The 22,367-nt window shown below is 38.6% G+C and overlaps 1 protein-coding gene across 1 annotated transcript in view; it reads left to right on the top strand.

Annotated features, from left to right (window-relative positions):
* Positions 1-19,002, top strand: part of ZBTB25 (zinc finger and BTB domain containing 25) — a 26,294-nt gene extending 7,292 nt beyond the window's left edge. The window contains exons 2-4 of the mRNA XM_006864563.1: positions 3,154-3,156; positions 12,999-13,175; positions 17,791-19,002. Of these exons, the coding sequence (XP_006864625.1) occupies positions 13,003-13,175; positions 17,791-18,928 (1,311 nt within the window). The 5' untranslated portion in view covers positions 3,154-3,156; positions 12,999-13,002 and the 3' untranslated portion in view covers positions 18,929-19,002. The remainder of the gene's footprint in view (positions 1-3,153; positions 3,157-12,998; positions 13,176-17,790) is intronic.
* The last annotated feature ends 3,365 nt before the right edge of the window (positions 19,003-22,367 follow it).

The raw sequence follows: 22,367 nt of genomic DNA on the forward strand, positions 1-22,367 counted from the left end.
CAAGATTCAAAAGACAGCCAAGCATCTTAATATTGTTCCCCCCTTTTCTACATTCCAACCATGGCTCGCTCTCTGTATCGCAGAACTCTGTTGTTCTCAAGTTGTGCATATTATCATTATTTACCTCTGTCTCACTTAGCCCATTGAGACCTGTCTAATTGTTCTCCCATCTGCTTTGTTCTTCCATTCTTGGGGAGCTTTTTAAAAAAGCTCTGGAAATTTTGTTTGGGTTAATCATAGGATTCAGGCATCATATGACTCTGCGTAGAAGGTTTTACAGTAAGTACAGTCAGCGATAAGATCACTTTTTCTGGATAAAATGATTTCTACAAACATTCTCTAGGTTATCAAATGTCATGTTTCACACAATAATGTGGTAATATCATTAAAGAGTTAAAAATCATTGTATCAGGGCTTGTGTTATTATGTGGTCCTTTGAGTATTTCTGCTTTTACCTTTATATTTATAACCATCAGTAAGAAGCTCAAAAAAGCTATACACATGCCTCTGATAACTTTCCTGCCTCCTTTAATCAATCATAAAGTCACAGTGGTAGGACCTACAGAGAAAACATCTAAGACCATTTTCCTACAGAAACATACGTCGTAGTCCTTTCACTCTTTTACTGTTGAAGATTCTTACAGCCTGAGCCAGTGAAGAGCTATTTCATTCAGAACATTGCTCTGACTACCTAATGCTAAGAATTTAGACTAATATGGTTGATTTTTAAAAATAAATAACATTCATAGATGAAGAATATCAAGCTAGGTTTGAGTTAGACAACCATGGTTACCAATATAAAGTTGTTCATCTTTCTTCACTTGAGCTAATCGACAGTTATTGTAGTCTAGAAAGCAAATAAGGTTTTTGTCGTCTCAAGTATCAAACCTATTATAAACATGACTTTAATAAAAGATAAAGCTTTTTAAAATATGGCATTCTTGTACGAGGTGAGTCAATAATTAATTTGCACTCCGGTTATATTAAAATGCATGTCCATGTCCATGGCTGATGACAACATTGAGCATGTGCGTGAAATGAATCTGTGGAATAGATGAGTGACAGTGGATTATGTGACAAATCATTTGCAAATCAGCCATGGCTCTGCCTAGGAAATAATCCATGACAGACGTGGGTTTCGAAAAGTTTGTGTGAGATGGGCACTGAAACAACTCACAGGAGAGCATAAACAGATGTGTATGAATATCTGCAAACAAAATTTGAACCGATACTCGAAGGAAAGTAAAAGTTTCCTTAAAAAAAGCATTACTCATGATGAGACATAGATGCGTCACTACAAGCCCGAGAGTAAATGGCAGAGTATGGAATGGAAACATCCTCAATCGCCAACCAAGAAAACGTTCCAAAGTCAAGCATCAGCTGGAAAATCGATACTTGTAGTTTTCTGGGATTCTCAAGGGCTAGTATTGGAACACTACAAGGAAAAAGGTTCAACAATCAATAGTGCTCGTTACAGTGAGATCCTCACTGAAGAGTTGAAGCCTAAACTTCAGTTTAAATGCAGAGGACTATCTAAGAACTAGATACTATCTAAGGACTTTGTGATCTTGCATGATGGTGCACATCCACGCACCTCTGCCCAAACTGTTGACACTGCAAAAACTTCCTTTTGAGATGTTAAAGCATCCTCAATGATCTTGCTCCATTGGTCCCCTGAAAACAGCCCTTTGAGGCTGAAGGTTTCACCTCTAATGAAGAAGTGAAGACAGTGGCTTGCAGCTCAACCTACAACATTTTTTAATAAGGGAATACAGAAGCTTGTTGGCAGATGAACAAAGTGAGTTGAAAAGCAAGGAGATTGTGTTGAAAAATAATATATTTGTCTTTTCTAAAAGTTGATTAAAATAAATTCTACAGCCATAGTATGGATAATTTTTTATTCAACCTCATATTTTGGCTCTAGTTTTTGTAAACCTAACAAAATGATAAATTTTATTGCAGCGTCTCTCACATATGAATGTTCTCACCAAAAACTCTCAAATGTAAGTTCTAAGATCTTTCTTATGCATTGGCTGTTTCATCTGCTATAGAAAACAAAATTGCTTATCAAAGAAATTATAAGCAAAGGCTATATATGAAACCTAGATAATAATTTGCAAAGTAGGTTGCATTAGACAATGTTCTTGTAACACTGCAATGAATTGGAGTTATTGATGAGGTAAAATACGGTTATGTTGCCTTAAAATATCAGAGGATTTTTATGCAAAACATTTAAACAAGCATATATATATTAGTTTTTCTAACATCTGAATTTGCTTCATTTTATGAAGTTGATTTGGGTCGGTATGTTAGCAGAAATCTGTCATCACTATATATATTGAAAGTTGTACATAGAGGTTTACACAGGGGCACTGATTAAAGTCAAACTTGAAGTAGTAGCAGCACCATTTAAGAGCTAGCTGACTGTACCTTTCCTGCCATCTTTGTGCCTATGACTCTCCATCAATAAAATGGAGCTCATAGCAATTGCTCTATTACCTCATAGGCTTTAAAAAACAACAACAACAACAAAAAAAATAGTGTAAGGAAGTGGTTCCCACACCATGGTCCAAGGGACTCAGGAGATTGCTGCAAGTCTTTCATTGTGTCTACAGGGTTTTCCCTTTGACAAGGCCTAGTACCGTGAACAGGTGTGTTCTGCCTAGAGTCCTTTCTGGCAATGTAGGAAACATCTGTGGGCTGTGTCAACCAGCTGTTTTGGGTACCAGGACACCATACTTTTGCCTTGAGATCTACTCAACTGCTGCACATGACCCAGAAGCTTAGTCTGTGGTGATGGAAGCCCAGGCCCAAACTCCAACCTCAGCTTCCTTGGCTCCTTTACTCTGTGGATCTAGTCCCCACGTTTTGCCCAATGTGGTCCCCGTGGGCATTGGTGGAAAGGTATGTATCCTGGCTCTGACTCAAGCATCCTCAACCTCCTTGGCCCTCACTGTGCTGTCCCTAGGCAGATTCTCACTGGCAACTTGTCCTTCCCTGAAGCTGGCCTAACAAAAAAGGCAGGACCCAGTCAAATGTTTAACTGTGGCATCAGGAGCCAGAGCAGCCTCCCGGCCAGTGCACTCAAAAGTCCCAAGCCTGAGGACACAAAGTTAGCACAATGACCAAATCACACAACATCCTATTTCACAGAACGTATATAGGACCAGCACTGGACTGCAGACCATAAATAGTTCAAATCTACCAGCTGCTCCTTGGAAACCCTACACAGGGTCGCTATGAGTCAGAACTGACTTGATGACACGTAACAACAACAACATAATGGACATTAAGCAACACATACATATACTTTAACAAAAGCAATTTATGGCCACAGACTGAATGCGGAGGCAGATATAAGATCCAGCAGCTGCATATATTTAAGCCGGATCTTTAAGGAGCTTACCAAAAATGTAAAATCACATCACTCTTGTCATTTTTTCTTTTTTTTAAGAAAAACCATTACTTTCTAGGAAAAAAAACGTTTTTTGTGTGTGTTCATATATAATGGGTTTACTGTTGGCTTTAAATGAATTGTTGTTGTTATGTGCCATGAAGTTGGTTCTGACTCATAGTGACCCTGCACAGAGTTTCCGAGACTATAAATCTTTACGGGAGCTGAAACCTCATCTTTCTCCCACGGAACAGCTGGTAGTTTCGAACTACTGACCCTGAGGATAGCAACCTGATTCGTAAGCACTATGAATTAATATTTGTTAAATGTCTAACTTAATTTCTAATATATTGATAACTATAACCCATACACACAATAGCTCTGTACAGTCCTTAATTTTTTTATGTAGATTAATCTTGAGACTAAAACTTTGTAGAACTGCTGATAAAATGTAATAGCTGTGTAGCTCCTCTCAGGGTAAGTGTCCTGTAGATAAAAATTATAAGCTTGAAAAACATTTTTTAACTACCAGAAGGCACTTCAGAGTGACAAAAAGTAGGCAGAAACTGTAGTGAGGTCTACACTTTGAAGACAAGAATAAGACTGAACAAGTTTCTACTTCTGTGTCTTATAGCCTGAAGGCACCCAGGTTGGTGACATGAGGGGATGCTTAAAACTAGGATAAACACCTTCCATTTTACTTAAAGAAAAGCAGACAGAATTCAGAGTGATCGATCATATGACTGGAAAGTGAGGAAAGGAATTCTAGAAAGGACCTATGTGATAGCCCAAGTACTGAGTATAACTGCTCTAATCTCAGCAACTGCTGACTGAAGTATACATGTGTGGAGCACCCTCAAAGAAGATGATTGCTTAAAAAACTGAACAGCGATTGCAGCTGCTGTCCAGTGAAGTGTGTGTATGGGTATGTGTGAAATGGTTACAACGTTATAACTTAAGAGTTTAAGTACAATTAAGTTAATTGCTTTTTAAAAAAAGGAATCAATGCTATTGGGAAGAATTTGACAGTATCTAGAATGTCAATATTAATCACAATGTCTAGGATATAAACCAAAATGTCTAGGAAGCCATCATCCTAATCAATGGAAACTGACCTCAAGTGATCCAGAGGTGGTTTTAGCAGAGACTGTTTCAATCAACTCAACAATGTAAAGCAAAAGAATTGTGTAACATAAACAAATGGGAAATCTAAGGTTTTTTAAAAGACTGAAATGGAATGGAACGGATAATACAGTATCTGAAATGTTAACAATCTCTGAATGAATTAACAGATTAGAAATTACAGAATGAACTTCAGACTAGATCAATAGAAATGATTGAACCTGAAGAAGAAAAATAATGTAAATAAAAATCCTCTAAATGTCAGATCTCTTGGTTTTAGAAATTACTACTCCAGGTTTCTTTCTTTCTTTTTTTTTTTTTCAAGGCCTAATGGAGTTTTCACATGAACTCTTTGAAGGCCCTAATGCTTTGATTGCATCCCCTTTAGCTTTACTTCGTAAACTCCACTCCCTAAAAATCTCCCTCTGATCTGCAGTTTCCTCAGTGCCCTATTTTATCTGTGCTTTTCTTTTATGGCTGTAATGATTAAGGTTTTGCGTCAACTTGACTGGGTCAGCATTCTCAGTGGTTTTCCAGTTAGAATGTAGTAATCCTCATAATAACGTCTAATATAACATGAGATTTACTAAGAGTAGCCAGTCAACTGAAATGGTTTGAAAAAGGATATTCCATGGAGTCCTGATGTAGTGCCGTAGGATAAGCACTGGACTACAACCACAAGGTTGGCAGTTCAAACCCACCAGCCGCTCCTCGGAAACCATATACAGGGTCAATATGAGTTGGAACTGATTCGATGACCCTTAACAACAACAGTAGAGCAAAGCTCCATCACTCATCTGTGTTGTACTGTGGTGGCTAGTGTGTTGCTGTGAAGCTGCAAACTATACTACCAGTATTTTAAGTACTAGAAGGGTCACCCATGGTGGACAGGTAGATTCAGCAGAGCTTCCAGACTAAGACTAGAATGCAGGAGAAGCATACCACTTCTGAATGGTTAACCACTTATGAATAGCATTGGGACGCTGTCAGATACAGTGCCCAAAGATGAGCCTCTCAGGTTGGAAGGCACTCAAAATACAACTGATGAAGAGCTGCCTCCTCAAAGTAGAGTTAACCTTAATGATGTGGATGGAGTCTTTACTTTTGGAACTTTCAGTTGCTGATAGGACACAATTCAAAATGAGAAACAGCTGCAAGCTTCTATTAATACTGGGAGTGTAGGAAGTATGAAGCTAGGAATATTGAAAATGAAATAGAATGCATAGAGACCAATATCCTAGGTATTAGTAAGCTGAAATGGACAGGTCTTGGCCATTTTGAATCAGATAGTCATGTTTTCTATGCTAGGAATGACAATTGAAGAGGAATGGCATCATATTTATTGTAAAAAAGGATCTGAAGATCTATTTCAAAGCACAGTGCTGGATGTGATAGGATAATATCCATACACCAACAAGGAAGACCAATTAATATCACTATTATTCAAGTTGACACACCAGCTGCTAAAGCCAATGATGATGAAATTGAAGAATTCATCAGCCTTTTTTGTCTGAAATGGATCAAACATGCAATCAAGATGTATTGATAACTAATGGTGACTAGCATACAAAAATTGAAAACAAAAGAAGGACAGGTAGTTGAAAAATATGACCTTGGTGATAGAAATGATGCTGGAGATCACATGATAGAATTTTGCAAGATCTGTGACTTGCTGAGATAAAATTTTGCAAAACCAATGACTTAACTCATTGCAAATACTTTTTTTTTTAACAACATAAATGGTGACTATATATGTGAACCTCACCAGATGGAAAACAAAGGAATCAAATTGACTACATCTGTGGAAAGAGATGGTGGGGATCTCAATATTATTAGCCAAAACAAGATCAGGGACTGACTGTGGAACAGACCATCAATTACTTACATGCAAGTTCAGGCTGAAGCTGAAAAATATTAAAACAAGTCCACAGGAGCCAAAATATGACCTGGATTATAGCCCATCTGAATTTAGAGATTATCCCAAGAACAGATTTGATGTATTGACACTAATGACCAAAGACCAGAGGAGTTGTGGGATGACATCAAGAACATCATACAGGAAGAGAACAAAAGGTCACGTAAAAGACAGAAAAGACCAAAATGAATGTCAGAAGAGACTGAAACTTGCTCTTGATTGTAAAGAAACTAAATCAACTGGAAGAAATGTTGAAATAAAAGAGCCGAACAGAAAATTGCAAAAGGCATCTCAAAAAGATAAGTATTAAAACGAAATGTGCAAAGACCTGGAATTAGAAAACCAAAAGGTAAGGACATGCTTACCATTTCTCAAGCTGAAAGAAGTGAAGAATAATTCAAGCCTCACTCAGATTGCAATATTGAAGGATTCCATGAGCAAACTATTGAATGACGCGGGAAGAATCAAAAGAAGATGGAAGGGAGAGTTTGGAAGCACATGTTTGGGAGCCATGCTAGTGTGAGGTGGAGGTGGGCTTTACTACTTTGGATTCAGAAAGGATATGCTCTAGACATACAGAATCCATAGACCAGCATTTAACCAGTCATCCTGCCTCCAGCTTCCCAGTGGTCCGAACAGACACTGAAACTAGCTCCATCAAGGACCTCCATGAACTACTTTTGGCTTGATTGCCCTGAGCATAGATAATAAATACATAGGTACTCCATCTAGGGTCAAGTACTCTGATGTCCAAGTATCAACCCTATCTCCTCTGTATACAGGGTAGTTAGGGATGGGCAACATAGACACTGACTACCTAAAATGAGGGGGCAATAAAGGCACGAAGTGACTGGCTTACAAGGTTTCAAGACGGAGTTTAGTTTCAGAGTGTGTGAGGGAAGGTAGAGTCCTCACTGAATAGTTTTCATCTTTTCTAGATGGGTCTGGTGAAAAGCGATGGGGATAAGATTCTTATGATTCAATAGTGAGTAATTGTTATCATGACAATTGTGACTGTCACAACTGTAAAGGTAGAAGTTTTGTAACAAAAACAGGGTAGTAGTTACTCTTACATTCCAGAACAGAGGACCCTAAGACCATCAATGGAGAAGAGCACGAGTGAAATGCGGGACTGAGAACCGCAAGTTCAGCAGTTCGAAACTACCAGCTGCTCCGTGGGAGAAAGATGAGGCTTTCTGCTCCTGTAAAGATTTACAGCCCCGGAAACCCTGTTCAGGGTCGCTATGGGTCAGAACCGACTTGATGGCACTTAACAACAACAACATCCAGAGAAGCAGTGACACCAAAGATGGAGGCAGAGATGAGAACATGGAGAGGCAGAGCAGCTGAGGACTCTAGTCTCATGGAAAGAGGAGGACTGAGTGCTGGTGGCCAGGTGGCAGGCTTGCAGAATGTGTCCTTTGGTTGTTTAAATTATTATGCATTCCTGAGTGTTTTTGTGTATATCCCCACCCCGCCAAAACAAAAACAAACAAAAACAACCATAGGGAATAGAAGCAAATATTGCTGAATGATACACGGAGGAGTGTGTAATCATTGCAATGAAACGATGGTGTAAAATCAATATTCTCTTATGTAAACTATCACTCAATTCACAATAAAAACATAAAAAAAAGAAGAAGGAGGAGATGGAAGGACTCCTCAGAGTTGTACCAAAAAGAACTGCCTGAATTTCAGCCATTTCAGGGGGTACCATATGATCAAAAAGTGATATTGAAGGAAGAGCTCCAAGCTGCACTGATGAAAACGAGGCTTCAGGAGTTGATATAATGCAAATTGAAGTTTCAGCAAGCTCACTTGTCTATGCCAAGAAATTTGTAAACCGATGGGAAGAGATCCATATTTCTACTCACTCCAAAGAAATGGAATGTGAAAATCACTGGACAATATCATTAATGTTACATGCAAATAAAATTTTGCTGAAGATAATTCAAAAATGATTGCAGAAGTACATCAACAGGGAGCTGCCAGAAATTCAAGTTGGATTCAGAAGAGGATGCTGAATGAGGGATATCATTGCTGATTTCAGATGGGTCTTGGCTGAATGCAGAGAATACAAAAAAGATTTTTCATTGGCTATGCAAAGACATTTGACTTTGTGGATCATAACGAAGTATGGATAACAATGTAAGGAATGCATATTCCAGAACATTTAATTGTGTTTTGAGGAACCTGAACCCAGACCAAGACGCAGTAGTTCAAACAGAAGAAGGGGATACTGAATGATTTAAAATCAGGAAAAGTGTAAATCAGGGTTGTATCCTTCCACCATACTTATTCAGTCTGTATGCTGAGCAAATGATCAGACAAACTGATGAACCTGACTTCAGGGTCAGAGGAAGACTCATTAACAACTCTTGATATGCAGGATACAACCTTGCTTGCTGGAAGTGAAGAGGTCTTTAAAATACTGATGAAGACCAAAGACTATAGTGGTCAATATGGATTGCACCTCAATGCAAAGAAAATGAAAATCCTCACAACTGAATCAATAGATAACATCATGATAAATGGAGAAGGGACTGAAGTTGTCAAAGACTTCGTTTTGTTTGGATCCACAATTAACACTCAGGAAGCAGCAATAAAGAAATAAAAGTAAGTTTTACATTAGGCTAATCTGTTGCATATGACCTATTTAAAGTTTTAAAGAGCAAAGATGTCAGTTTGAGGACTAAAGTGCGCTTAACCCATGCGATGGTATTTTTAATCACCTCATATGCATGTGAAAGTTGGACAATGAATAAGGAAGAACATAGAATAATTGATGAATTTGAATTATGGTGTTGGTGAAGAATATCGAGGACTGCTGGAAGAGCAAACAAATCTGTCCTGGAAAAAGTATAGCCAGAATGCACCTTGGAAGTAAGGATGAAAAGAATTTGTTTCTAGTGCTTTGGGCGTGTTGCCAGGAGGGACCAGTCCCTGGAGTAGGACATCATGCTTGTTAAAGTGGAGGATCAGTGAAAAAGAGGGAGATTCCTAGTGAGATGGATTGATGTGGTGGCAGCAACAGTGTACTCCAACTTAACAATTGTGAGGATGGTGCAGAACTGGGCAGTGTTTCGAGGCTACCTGAAAGATAGATATGTTTATCGTCTGCTTGTTCATCTAAGTCGTTGCAAATGCCCTATGTTGCAGTGAGTTTGCCTGTTATTTATTTTACCCCCTCAGCATATTTACTGAGCTGCTTTTATGGCACTTAACACTTTTTTACTTAACTTATATAAAAGGAGCTCTGGTTGCATAGTGGTTACGAATCAGGCTGCAGTTTGAAACTACCAGCTGTTCCATAGGAGAAAGATGAGGCTTACTGCTCCTGTGAAGATTTACAGCCTTGGAAACCCTGAACAGGGTCGCTATGAGTCAGAACTGACTCCACGGCACATCACCACCACCACCATTAACTTATAAAAGAGCTATGGTAACGTAGTGGTTACGAATCGGGCTACTAACCTCACAGTCAGCAGTTCGAAAACCAGCTGTTCCATGGGAGAACGACGAGGCTTTCTGCTCCCATAAAAATTTACAGCCACTGAAACCCTGTACAGGGTCACTATGAGTTGGAACCGACTCCACGGCACATAACAACAGCATTAATTTATAATCTTCTTGAGTACCATAACTAAGATCTATGTCTAGTTTATTTTGTTCTTCCTATTCTTGTGCCTTGTACTAGGCATGCTTTTAAATATTTTATTCTTTAGTAAATTTATCTTTCAAAATGTTTGTTGAATAAGTGAAGAATCAATATTATTCATAGACCATTAACCATCAACCACAGGACTTTTTAAATTTATGACTTATTTAGACTGCTGTTTCTCATTTCCATAAGGTTCATTGGTTCGTTATGCAATGCATTACTATGTATAGGAAGGTCTGATGAAAATGTGTATGTTCTGAGGGTTTTTTGTTTGTTTTTGAGACAATTTTTAAGGCTAATTTAAGATACTTCAGTTTTAGCTATTTCATTGATTCTAAGGCACACTTTTTTTTTGTATACTGAAATTTCTGATACAGAGTTTTGTTTTTAATCTCCCTGTAAATTAATAGTGTTAGAATCAGAGAAATATGGTAAATACAATAAACAGTGACACTCTTGGAGCTGCAATTGGATTTTTGTTTATATTTTTAGTACATTTTGTTTAATAAGGTAAATTCTGTTACCTTATTATTTCTTCTCTAAAAGCTTTTAAAATGAGATGGTAAGGGTAAAAGTTTTGCTTTGCTTTTCATTGACGGAGGAATGGGGAAGCTATTATGTTTGAAATTTTTGGGTCCTTAAAAGTAACGCATGAATGTAAAGTTTTTTTTAAAAAAGCAAGTTGCAAGATTCCTGAAGTCCAGTACTATTTATATAAAATTGTTAAGCATGCAGAGTAGTACTATACTTTGATTAGGGATGTATGTATATGCAGAAACCAAATTCAACATGGTGATTGTCAGGGGACTAGAATGAGGGAGAGATGCTAAGGGGTCTGCACTATGTAATCAGTAGTAGGTGGATAAGTGTTTGTTATATTCATTTCTGTATCTATTTTGTATCTGAAATAGCTCATAATTTTAAAAGTGAAGAGGGAGAAAATGGTATATATTTATATTAAACTTCAAAAAAAAAGGTTTTAAAAGCCCAAATGCTGTAATTCCCACCAACTCTTGACCCCCTACTCCTCCCAGAAGATTTCTTCCCAGAAGTGAACATTTTACTGGTTTCTTTGAAACATAAACAATGATACATTTATGTATAAAAATAACAATGCCATTCCTTTTATATAAATTTTGTATAAATTGTAGTCTTCTCTATACAATTTTCCACTTTGTTTTTTTCTCTTAATCATATGTCTTGGAGATTAGGAAAATCAATACATTAAATATGTAGTTTTAATAAAAATACATTCAATGCTTATCAGTAATAATTGCAGTGATCTTTACCAATTATTCTAACCTTCACTCACTAATAAGCATGAATGTTTTGCTGTCTCACTTTTGCTTAGCCAGCAGGAACCCCAAATTTCACCCTGATTCTTCTTTACAAATATTCCTGAGGTTTCCCTGGGGGCGGGGAGGCTGGAGGAGCCTTTATTTGTAACCCGACTGCTGTGTAGGCCCTTCTAGTTTGTGAGTATAAGGTCATGTTCCCTCTGGCAGAAGGGGAGGGAGGAAATTTGGCTCTGGAGCAGGAGTGCCTGGGTGTGAATCACCCTGTTCTGCAGTGTCACCTTGGATAAATTACTTACCTGTGCTGATACCGTTTCTTCATCTGTAAAAAACATTTAATACTCTCTTCCATGTTGGGCTGTATTAAGAGGTAAGTGAATGAACAGTGCCTGATACATCCCATACACTCACTGCCATGAAGTTGATTTCGACTTAGCCATTCTGAGGGATAGACTAGAGCTGCCTCATAGGGCTTCCAGGCTGTAATCATTACGGAAGCAGACTACGACATCTTTCTTCCATGGAGAGGCTGGTGGGTTAACAAGCCGAAGACTTAAGCACTGAGTCACTGGGACTCCTTGACAGATAGATTAGTAAGTGCTATAAAGCACTTAACAACAACAACAACAATAAAGTATTAGCTATTTTTACTATGCAATTGATCACTCAGTTGTTGGCTGCCCAAGTGACTGCTCATCTCTAGACAGCTGACCCCACCACCCCACAGCTGACATCCTTACACTTTGGTCTCTCTGGCAAATAAGGAAGTCTCCTCTTTTCAGGATCTGTTCTTTCAAAGGAGGTTCTCCAGTCTCACGCCACAGGGTTAAAGTACAGCTTCCCACCTTTCTGGAACCATGGCCCTTTTGAATGCCCTTGTCTTGCTGCTCACACTGGGCCTCTGACCAGAGTTCATTTGCATGTTGTTCTTTATTCATGATTCTTCCCCCTTAAATCCAGTTACCCCATATTGCATTCTACTTCTTGCGAACTTTTGTTTGTATTTAAATCCAGTTAAGATTAGAGTTTAGGTTCTCCCCTGGGAGGTTCCAGGCCCATCGTAAATCAGGGGGTGTAACTTTGTATCTAGTTTAAGGACTCCTGAAAGTACTATTACTTGTAAGTTCCCTAAACATTCTATGATAGTTGGGAGGCCAGTGTTCCTAGGGAGTAGTGACAGCTCTAATCAAGCCAGGACACCCTGTGACAATTTTAGCATTTATAGCTGACATTTAAATAGTAGTTTCCAAGTTTAAAATGTACTCTTCATGTAAGTAATCTCATTCCAACTCCGCTGTAGGGATCAGTATCTCATCCTAGCTTTCCAGTGAGGAAACAGAAACACAGTAGTTACATAGCTAGGAAAGGACAGCCCTTTCTTGTGTTCCTGTGTCTATCATACCAAGCTCCTGCTTACCAGGTTAAGAACGGTCTTATTTTATGGGTGGCAAAGTTTACATCAATTGTGGTCATAGGAATATTAACATTAACTAGGTTGAGACAAAATTAACAGTATTGAAAACTATTGAATAATTACAATTAAATTTGGGTCTTCTTGCTACTTCATAGGTCTTTGTGAACCTTTCTCTTCTCTTGTCCTTTTCCACAGAGCGCAATGGACGCTGCCAACCACAGTCTTGTCCTCCTACAGCAACTGAACATGCAGCGAGAATTTGGCTTTCTGTGTGATTGCACAGTTGCTATTGGAGATGTTTACTTCAAAGCCCACAGAGCAGTGCTTGCTGCTTTTTCTAACTATTTCAAGATGATATTTATTCACCAAACAAGGTAAAGATGTGTTTGTGTAAATTAAGAGAATTGTTAATACTGTGATATGTTTGAGCCCATTGTAAATAACTCATTTTGTAGATTTTTTTGTTGTTAAGGGTCTCTGTAAGAAATAATTTAAAAATTATAATTCATCTTAGCACATCTGTAATTAAACATCTCAGTGTAGTATATAGGATCCACAGTGGAAGATACGAAAGCTAACTGTATTAAAGATTTATACCCAAGCACTGAATATGTATCCTTTAATGTCACTACTACTCTTAACCCTGTTAGAGAGAAAAGGAAAGTGAGTCTGAGTTCAGTCACTTGCCCATCCAGGGTTGTAGAGATAGTAAGTTGGACTCAAACGCAGAATGTTTGAATCTAATGATCTGTTTTAATCATTTTGTTTAAACTTCTATTCCTTAAAACGTCTGTAGCCAGGTTTCAGTGGCATAATCTAGCCGCTTTATAGTCCATTGTTGTTGGTCAGTGCCGTCGAGTCAATTCTGATCCATAGTAGAGTTCTAAAGCCATTTTGCTTAAAATATTTTCTCAAAACATTTTGTATTTGATTATTAGAAACTGGGTTACCCCAACATGATAGGTGTATAGAGAGTGTAGGAAAGTGCATCTCTGATCCTGAACTTTAGGAAAAGAACGTTTTAATATATACAGGGTTAAAAGCAACAGAACACTGTTTCTTTAAAAGGATTTAATGAAATAATTAGGGATCCAGCCTCTGTTACACATTATTTTGTATTGTTCATCTATTAAAATATTAAATAATTAAGTGCTGGGCAGGAACCCTGGTAGCGCAGTGGTTAAAATGCCTGGCTGTGAACTAAAAGATCAGCAGTTTGAGCCCACCAGCCTCTCTATAGGAGAAAGATGAGGCAATCTGCTTCTGTAAAGAGTTAAGCCTTGGAAACCCTGCGGAGCAGTTCCATTCTGACCTATAGAGTTGCTATGAGTCAGGAGCGCCTCAAAGGGCAGTGGGTTTGGGTTTGGGCTTTTTGAAGTGCTAGGCCCAGCCCTGGTGTGACGCTGTGGAATAAAGCATTGGACCACAAAGTCAGTCTGAACCACAAGGTTGGCGGTTCAAACTCACCAATCACCCTTTGGGTGTCACTATGAGTCAGAACCGATTCAAAGGCACTTAACAACAACAACTACAACAGGCCCTGTGCTAGGTCCCAGTAACAAATAAGTCATACTCTCTGCCCTCAAGAAATTCATTGTTTAGTGGTTGTTATTCATAGTGACCCTGTCTAGGGTTTCTGAAGAGTGGCTGGTGGGTTTGAACCACTGACCTTCCAGCTCAAAGTGACCTTGTGGTCCAGCACATTATCTTGCAGCACCACACCAGGACTCCAGAGGTAATATATGTAAAACAAATCATTGCAATGCAATTGACCTCTCCGTGCCTCAGTTTCCTTGTCTGTAAAATATTGTGAAGATTATTTTACTAATAATTTAAACACTTAAAAACAAACTTGGGACTATTAGCTGATGCTATTGTTAATAAACAATATGAGCTATAACAGAAGTGTGTACAAGGTAGACTATGGTGTTAGCAGTCCTATTTAGACAACTTGAAGGATTAGGCCAGGTGTTCCAGGTGTTGTAGAAGACAAGAAGATGCACAGAAGATGGAGGAAGGAAATGCATGAAAACCTACACACAGATAAACCGGGACAGCATTCAGGAAACTGAGTAGACCAACATGCTTGGAATGTGTGACCCAGAGAGTAGGGTGAGGGTAGAAGCTTTTTCTGCCATGCCAGAGTTTCCTCTCTGACCTGTCAGTATAATGCAGACTACCTACACCATATTGGGGAACAGGTGGGCTCCATACAATAAACACTGGACTGCGAACCACAATGTCCTCAGTTTGAGGCTTTCTGCACCCACAATAATCTAAAAAGCCTTGGAAACTCTATACAGGGTCGCTACTAGTTGGAACTCGAAGGGACTTAACAGTAACACTGCTATTAGAAATGCAAGGAGGCTTAAAAAAGTTCATGTAAGAATTCCATTATCTTTTTAATTATTATTATTTAAGGTTTTTATTGTGGATTGAGTGAAAGTTTACAGGGCAGATCATGAGTTTTACATTCAACAAATCATATACCTTGTTTCATTACAATCGTTATAATCCTTTCCTTGTACCATCAGTTAACATAGCATTTAAAAAGAAACAAACCCACTCAGGCATATATAATAATTTACACCTCCAAAGGGCACATTCTGCAAGTCTGCCTCCTGACCACCAGCTCTCAGTCCCTCTCTTCCCATGAATCTAGAGTCCTCAGCCGCTCCCCCACTCCATGCCCCCATCTCTGCCTCCGTCTCTGGTGTCGCTGCTTCTCTGGATAAGGGCCCGCATTCTGCTTGTGCTCATCTCCCTTGATAGTCCTAGGGTCCTCTGTTTCTGGACTGTAAGATTAACTACTCCCCTGTTTTTGTTAGAAAACTTCTACCTTTACAATTGTGACAGTCGCAGTTAGTCAGGATAACAATTATTCACTATTGAATCATACGAATCTTATCCCCATCTCTTTTTACCAGACTCATCTAGACAAGATGAAATCTATTCAGTGGGGACTCTTTCTTTCCCCCCCATACTCTTAAACTAAACTCCCTCCTGAAACCTTGTAAGCCAATCACTTCATGCCTTTATCGCCCCCTCATTTTAGGAAGGCAATGTCTAAGTTGCCCATCCCTATCTACCCTGTGTACAGAGGGGATAGCATTGATACTTGATGTGAAGGCTCCTTCCCTATCTATTGGTATTTAGAGTAACTACCTTTCTGAGTATAGGTCAGGTTCATAAAATTGTTGCAATTTACCCTTGTTTCCTTTAACAACAACAACAACATTTTTTTTTTTCTTTGTAATCTTCCTCTAGTTGAGTTCTGATTATTGAGCCAAGGAGGCTAGGTCTAATGGGTACTATCTGCAAGATTGGGTGTTCTTGTGCATCTCTCCTCATTTCATATTAGCTGGATGCTTCACTCTCAGCTCTAACCCTCTGTGGCTATATCCTTGTCCATGGACTCAAGTGTCCTCAGGTCTCACCACACTTTGGACCAACCAGTCCTTCCTCTTCTCTCTCTCTCATCTCCAGGTTAACAGGACTCTATGGACCTTGGTTGAACTCAGCCCATTTCTTCATAGCTGCCTTTCCCCCTCTTCCACTCACCAGCAGACCAATGTGGTCGCCTGCAAGCTTACATGCCTGCTCATGTGTTCTGTTTGAGTTTCAGTCTTAGAGTGGGGTTTGTCCTGAAGGAACTTGATTGCTAGCCTTGATGTCTTCTTGGCAAACAGTCTGCTTATTCTTGTAATAGCCAGTCATGCTGACATTTTTGTTTTGGGTTTTTCCTGATGGTCTTTCTTTGAAGATGTATTGTCTGTCACTCTAGCTGTTCCAGGCTGGTCTGCTTGTTCTTTCTAGTGGGAATGTCTGACCTCATAAGGTTGTGGAAGGGACTCAGGATTCCACCTGAGGTCCTGTACTCTGTAAAAGTCTTTACACGAGACCTATTTCACTGGGCAAGTTCTAGAACCCCTTTTAGGTTTTCCAATCAGTTGTAGGCTGAAGACGGGTTTACAAGTTTTCTCTAATCGTGTTTCCCAACATTCTTTTCTATCCCACTCAAGTGTCTATTTTACAATAGTAGCCAAGGGAAACTAATATTCATAAGACAGTCAAGCATTTTAGTATTATTTCCCCTCTTCAAGCTATACCTAGATCCCTGTACCCCAGAGCCCTGTTGTTCCAAGGTTGAGCATGCAACACTATTTACCTCTGTCTCACTAGGCCAGGCAAACCTTTCTCAGTGTTCCCCTAGCTATCTTGTTCTTCTGCCTCCTCCCCACTTCTTGTATTGCCCTCCCCAGCACCCAGCCCCACTGTTCTTGCCTCAGATGGTCTCTGTCCTAATTGTTCAGAGTTCTTGCTGCATGGTCATTCTCACCTATTACCTGAATTCTAGATTTATATTATAAATTAGGCTTGGTATTATTTTAGAAATTTTTAAAGTTACAGCTGCATTCATTTGTGGTTTCAAGAATAGATATATCAATATATTTTGGAAGCCAAAATAACATGAATATTTTAAATTCTAAATATTACCAGTTTCCTTAGGAGCAGGTTACCTATTTATTCATTTTGCTATCCCCTGGCAGTTAGTGTGTTACTATTAAGTGCTATGGAGTCTGTTCTGACTCTTAGTGACCCTGTATAGGGGTTTCCGAGGAGTGACTGGTGGTTTTGAATCACCAACCTTGTGATTAGTAGTCTAGTGCTGATATTACAGTGCTACAGTGTCATTTAGCAAGCACTTGATAAATATTGAACTAATCAAAATCTGTTGTGTTTGTTTTTTTTTAACTTTCTGTTAAATTCCTAACAGTAGATTGAATGCTGGAAGAGTTGTCAGTGGGCCATAAACTGCATAAAATAAATGTTGAAGCTTTTATTCCTGTGTTTCATCAAGGTAGATTGCTAAATTTGAACTTCTTTAGAAAGAATTGCTTTAGTCCAATACTATATACAAGTATGTTAAGGAAAAAGCCAACTAGATCCTGTTTCATTTTGTGTGGGTCTGTTTTTTGTTTTTAACAGTGAATGCATAAAAATACAACCAACTGACATCCAGCCCGACATATTCAGCTATCTGTTGCACATTATGTACACAGGGAAAGGGCCAAAACAGATTGTGGATCATAGTCGCTTGGAGGAAGGGATTCGATTTCTTCATGCCGACTACCTTTCTCATATTGCCACTGAGATGAATCAAGTGTTCTCCCCAGAGACTGCGCAGTCCTCAAATCTATATGGTATTCAGATCTCAACAACCCAAAAAGCAGCTGTCAAACAAGGGCTCGAGGTCAAAGAAACTCCTTCCAGTAACAATGGAAACAGAGCTGCGCCCCAGAGCGACCACCGCCAGCTGCAGCTCTCGCTTGCCATTGGGCTGGATGATGGCACTGCAGACCAGCAGAGGGCCCATCCTGCGGCCCAGGCCTTGGAGGAACACCCGAAGCCCCCAGTGTCGATCAAACAGGAGAGATGTGACGCAGAATCCGTGATCTCCCAGAGTCACACCTCACCCTCGTCAGAGGTGACTGGCCCCAATGTCACCGAAAACAGTATCAAAATACACTTATGCCATTACTGTGGGGAACGTTTTGATTCCCGTAATAACCTAAGACAACACCTCCATACACATGTCTCTGGATCCCTCCCATTTGGTGTCCCAGCCTCCATTCTGGAAAGTAATGACCTTGGTGAAGTACATCCACTCAGTGAAAGTAACGAGGCCCTCGAATGCCCTCGAAGGCTCAGCTCCTTCATAGTCAAGGAGAATGAACAGCAGCCTGACCACTCAACCCGGGGCACCACAGAGCCTTTGCAGATCAGTCAAGTGTCTTTAATCTCCAAAGACACAGAGCCAGTGGAATTAAACTGCAATTTCTCTTTTTCAAGGAAAAGAAAAATCAGCTGTACCATCTGTGGTCATAAATTTCTCCGCAAGAGTCAATTGCTGGAGCACATGTATACACACAAAGGTAAATCTTACAGATATAACCGATGCCAAAGGTTTGGTAATACGTTGGCCCAGCGATATCAGCCGTATTGTGACAGCTGGTCTGCTATTCCCCTGAAAAGTTCTCGCTTGTCGCAAGAACACTTAGATTCATCTTGTGCCTTAGAGGCAGAGCTCACACAAGAAAATGTGGACACTATCCTGGTTGAATAGCAGCTTCAGAATTTCTATACCAATTCTGAAAAAGAAAGTCCACTAGTATATTTTTATTCATAAATTATTTTCCTTAAATTCTATTGACTTTTTTCCCTCTTTTATCAATTTGTCCATTGTTTTAGGGCTGTATATATTAAGTCTTCTTATTATGACATATTTATGAATACATGAGTATTAAGATGTAACCTTCAATTAGGGCTATAAAGTTTCCTTAAATTATATCACAATTTAGAAATCAGAAGTTAATGTAGAAATAGGAAAACTTCAGAATGAATAACTGTATAGAATTTCTATGTTATTTCAGTCAGTAGCTGAAATTGAAGTAAATGAAATCTGTTTTAAAGAACATTTCAGATTACCACTTTTGACTGTTTCACATGAATTAAGTCCCTGTAAAGGATTATTTCAAAATATTATCTGCCATTTAGAAAGTTAATAGTTATTTTAATACATACCAAATTATGCATCTCTTTAAAATTTTCAGTTACTAACTCTGTAACATCTTTTATGACATTTTTCTTAATATTGTGCATACCTCATTTTTAATGAAAAAAAATATTTTAGTTAAAAGAAAGGGAAAAGAGTCAGAAAGACATAAAAAAAAAAAAAAAATGTAAAGAGCAAAACAGGATACACAGACACAGATAAGCGCAGAGAGAGGGAGATTCTGCTCGCCTGTGCTGACTAACATCCTAGCCTTGGTATCTTAATCTAGAGTGTTTTATAAAGAGCTTAAAGCAATTTGAGATTTTTATAACCAGAGGTTTACATGTGCTTAAAGAGGCAAATGGTAAACTATAAATCATCTTTTTATCCTCAGTGTCAGAGGATTTTTAAGGCAGCCTGGGTTGATACTAATTTTCTAAAAATCGCTTGAAAAGTTAATTTTTCAGTGGCACAGTTTTCACTTGTTTCTGGCTCTAAAACCAGCAGAACGGATATATTCATTGTTATAGAAATATGTTTAAAAGCCATGATCATAGGTTTCCCTCTGTGAATAAACTCAACTCCCTTTTATAATGGTGAAAGTCACAACGCTAGAACACCAGAAAAAGTAAAGTTGACAGAATAAATGATAGATTCTCATTCTCCATGTTTCTGGGAAATGGCTGGTCAAACTCTACCACAAAGAATGGCTAGAAATTGTTCCTGAAGTTTTAAAATGTCGAATACTGGATAGTCAAGACTAACAAAAGAAAAGGCCCCCAAAGCACCTCTGTTGTTGTTAAGTGCTGCCAAGTCAGTTCTGACTCATAGCCACCCTGTATAATGTTTCCAAGGAGCAGCTGGTGAGTTTGAACCGCCAACCTTGCAGTTAAAATGGACTTTTTAGTCTAGTGCTTGTCTTAGAGCGCCTCGCCAGTCTCCCAAATCATTAAATAAATCAAATACATTTGGTTTGTGAGGCTTAAATTTTAACCACATATGAAAACTCTTTGAGAGCACTCCTGACTTTCTGAGGACGTTTCCTGACATGCTCAACAGCACCAGTGTTCAGACAGGAGTGCCCACCAAGAGTCATTCAGCTAATTCTGGGGAAGCAAAGGTGTTCTTTGGGTCAACAATGAGCGTCAGTGAGTTACAGTGATGTGAATGAGTTAGCAGCTGAGTTTCCGCCTTAGACAAGTGAGCAAAGCCTTCTAGCATCAAGATTGATGTGTGTGGAGAGCAAATCTAACTAGCTATGGATATAGAATCAGTTGTGTTGAGGTAACTAAGACACATGTGTCAGGAGTTCATCCAATCTTAAACTTTTTCCTACCAAACCATCTCAACAATTACTCTAACTCATAGTATCCTCCAAGATTTCATCTCGTTTGTATCTATGCCACACTTGATTACATAGTGACTATCACTCCAGATGGTGACATGAACTGTCACCAATGCCTCTGGTTTGTACTGAAGTGATTTAGTCAGATTAGATTAAATATCAACTCAAAGTACTTGAAAAGAAACTTGGATGACAAAAATGTATACAGTGAAGAAATCTTCAAAATCTGAGTACACAGATATTAACACTGATTTCATGTATGCTTCACGTCATTCAGGATAAACTCACTAGCCACTTTCAAGTAAAACTTTATCGCTCTCATTAAGATAACAATTTTCCTGGTTTTTCTCTTCTATGTTTTCCTACTTGCCCAGTGACTGGTCCCTGACAAGGGAAGTATGTGGCTAATGGGTGGGAATTAGGGTGCATGCTAGGCAGTAACTCAGGACAGAGTCTACAGAAATGCTAAGAGTTTTCCATGATTGGTGTAGTTTAAGACTGGATGAAGTCCTGACATGTTGTTTCCCATGATTTTCGAGGCTGTAAATCCTTACAGGAGCAGAAAGCCACATCTTTCTCCTGTGGAACAGCTGGTAGTTTCAAACTGCTAACCCTAAGGTTAGAAGCAACACTAATATCAAGCAGTAGTATATCGATGTTGTTGACAGTTAAGAAAAGAGTGATTAGTTGTATTTTTATTCTTATTCATATGATTCCTTTTCATTTTAGGAATTCAAAACAAATGCTCTTTCTTTAATCTGTGTAACACTCTATTTTAGAAAGTAGAAAAATATTAACTTAATTTTACCAAAAAAAGCCAAAAGCTGGGTTCCAGAGAGCAAGTGGTAGGGGTATGGGGACTGGCCCCAGTTTGTTTTGTTTTTCACTTATTTGACGGGTATTTATAAAATGACTTTCACATGCTTAACACTGTGTCCAGAGTATATATTTTTAAGATAAGATTCCTCAGTGAGAAAATCTACTTTGAGTAAATGAAATTCTTCCAGCTAAACTCCTTGGTTTGGGCTAAATCGTCTAGAAAATGGAGTTATAATCTTAGCCAGTATCCTAATAATATACTGTGGTTTGCATAGTGATTACCAAACTTGTAAAACTAGAAATTCTATATGCACTTTCATCAATGTATCAAGCATATGCTAAACAGACATTTTCCCTTTGGATCAACTTAAAATTTTTCCTACTTTGTAGAAAAAAAAAACAAAGTTTTTTTTCCTGGAGGAAAACAGACTGAGTATTTGTTCTTTTTAACACATTGTCAGAACTCAGTATGAGTGTAATCTGCCTTACAAGAAAACCAAAAATTCTTGACTCTTGATTTTGTCATACATGCTCTGACTTTCTGATCCCAGATTTGTAAAGTAGATATAAGAAATACCTACCTCACAGGGGTGTTGTGAGGCTTTGTATTAAAACTGTATTAAGTTCTCTAAGTTATTGTTGATAAAACCAAACTACATTTATTCTGTAGCTAACGCAATTCACTTAAGTATTCTAACTTATAAATTCTAGAAACATCTTAGAAGCAGCCCATGCACTATTTAATAATCAATAACTACTTGGCAAAACTTATTTTGACTTTTTGTTAAGTACCCTAGAAACAGCAGTATTGTTAGAATTCCGTTGTCAGATTGCTTAATCTGCTTA

The sequence above is a fragment of the Chrysochloris asiatica genome, unplaced genomic scaffold, assembly GCF_000296735.1.
Source record: "Chrysochloris asiatica unplaced genomic scaffold, ChrAsi1.0 scaffold00067, whole genome shotgun sequence".
NCBI classification, from domain to species: Eukaryota; Metazoa; Chordata; class Mammalia; order Afrosoricida; family Chrysochloridae; genus Chrysochloris; species Chrysochloris asiatica.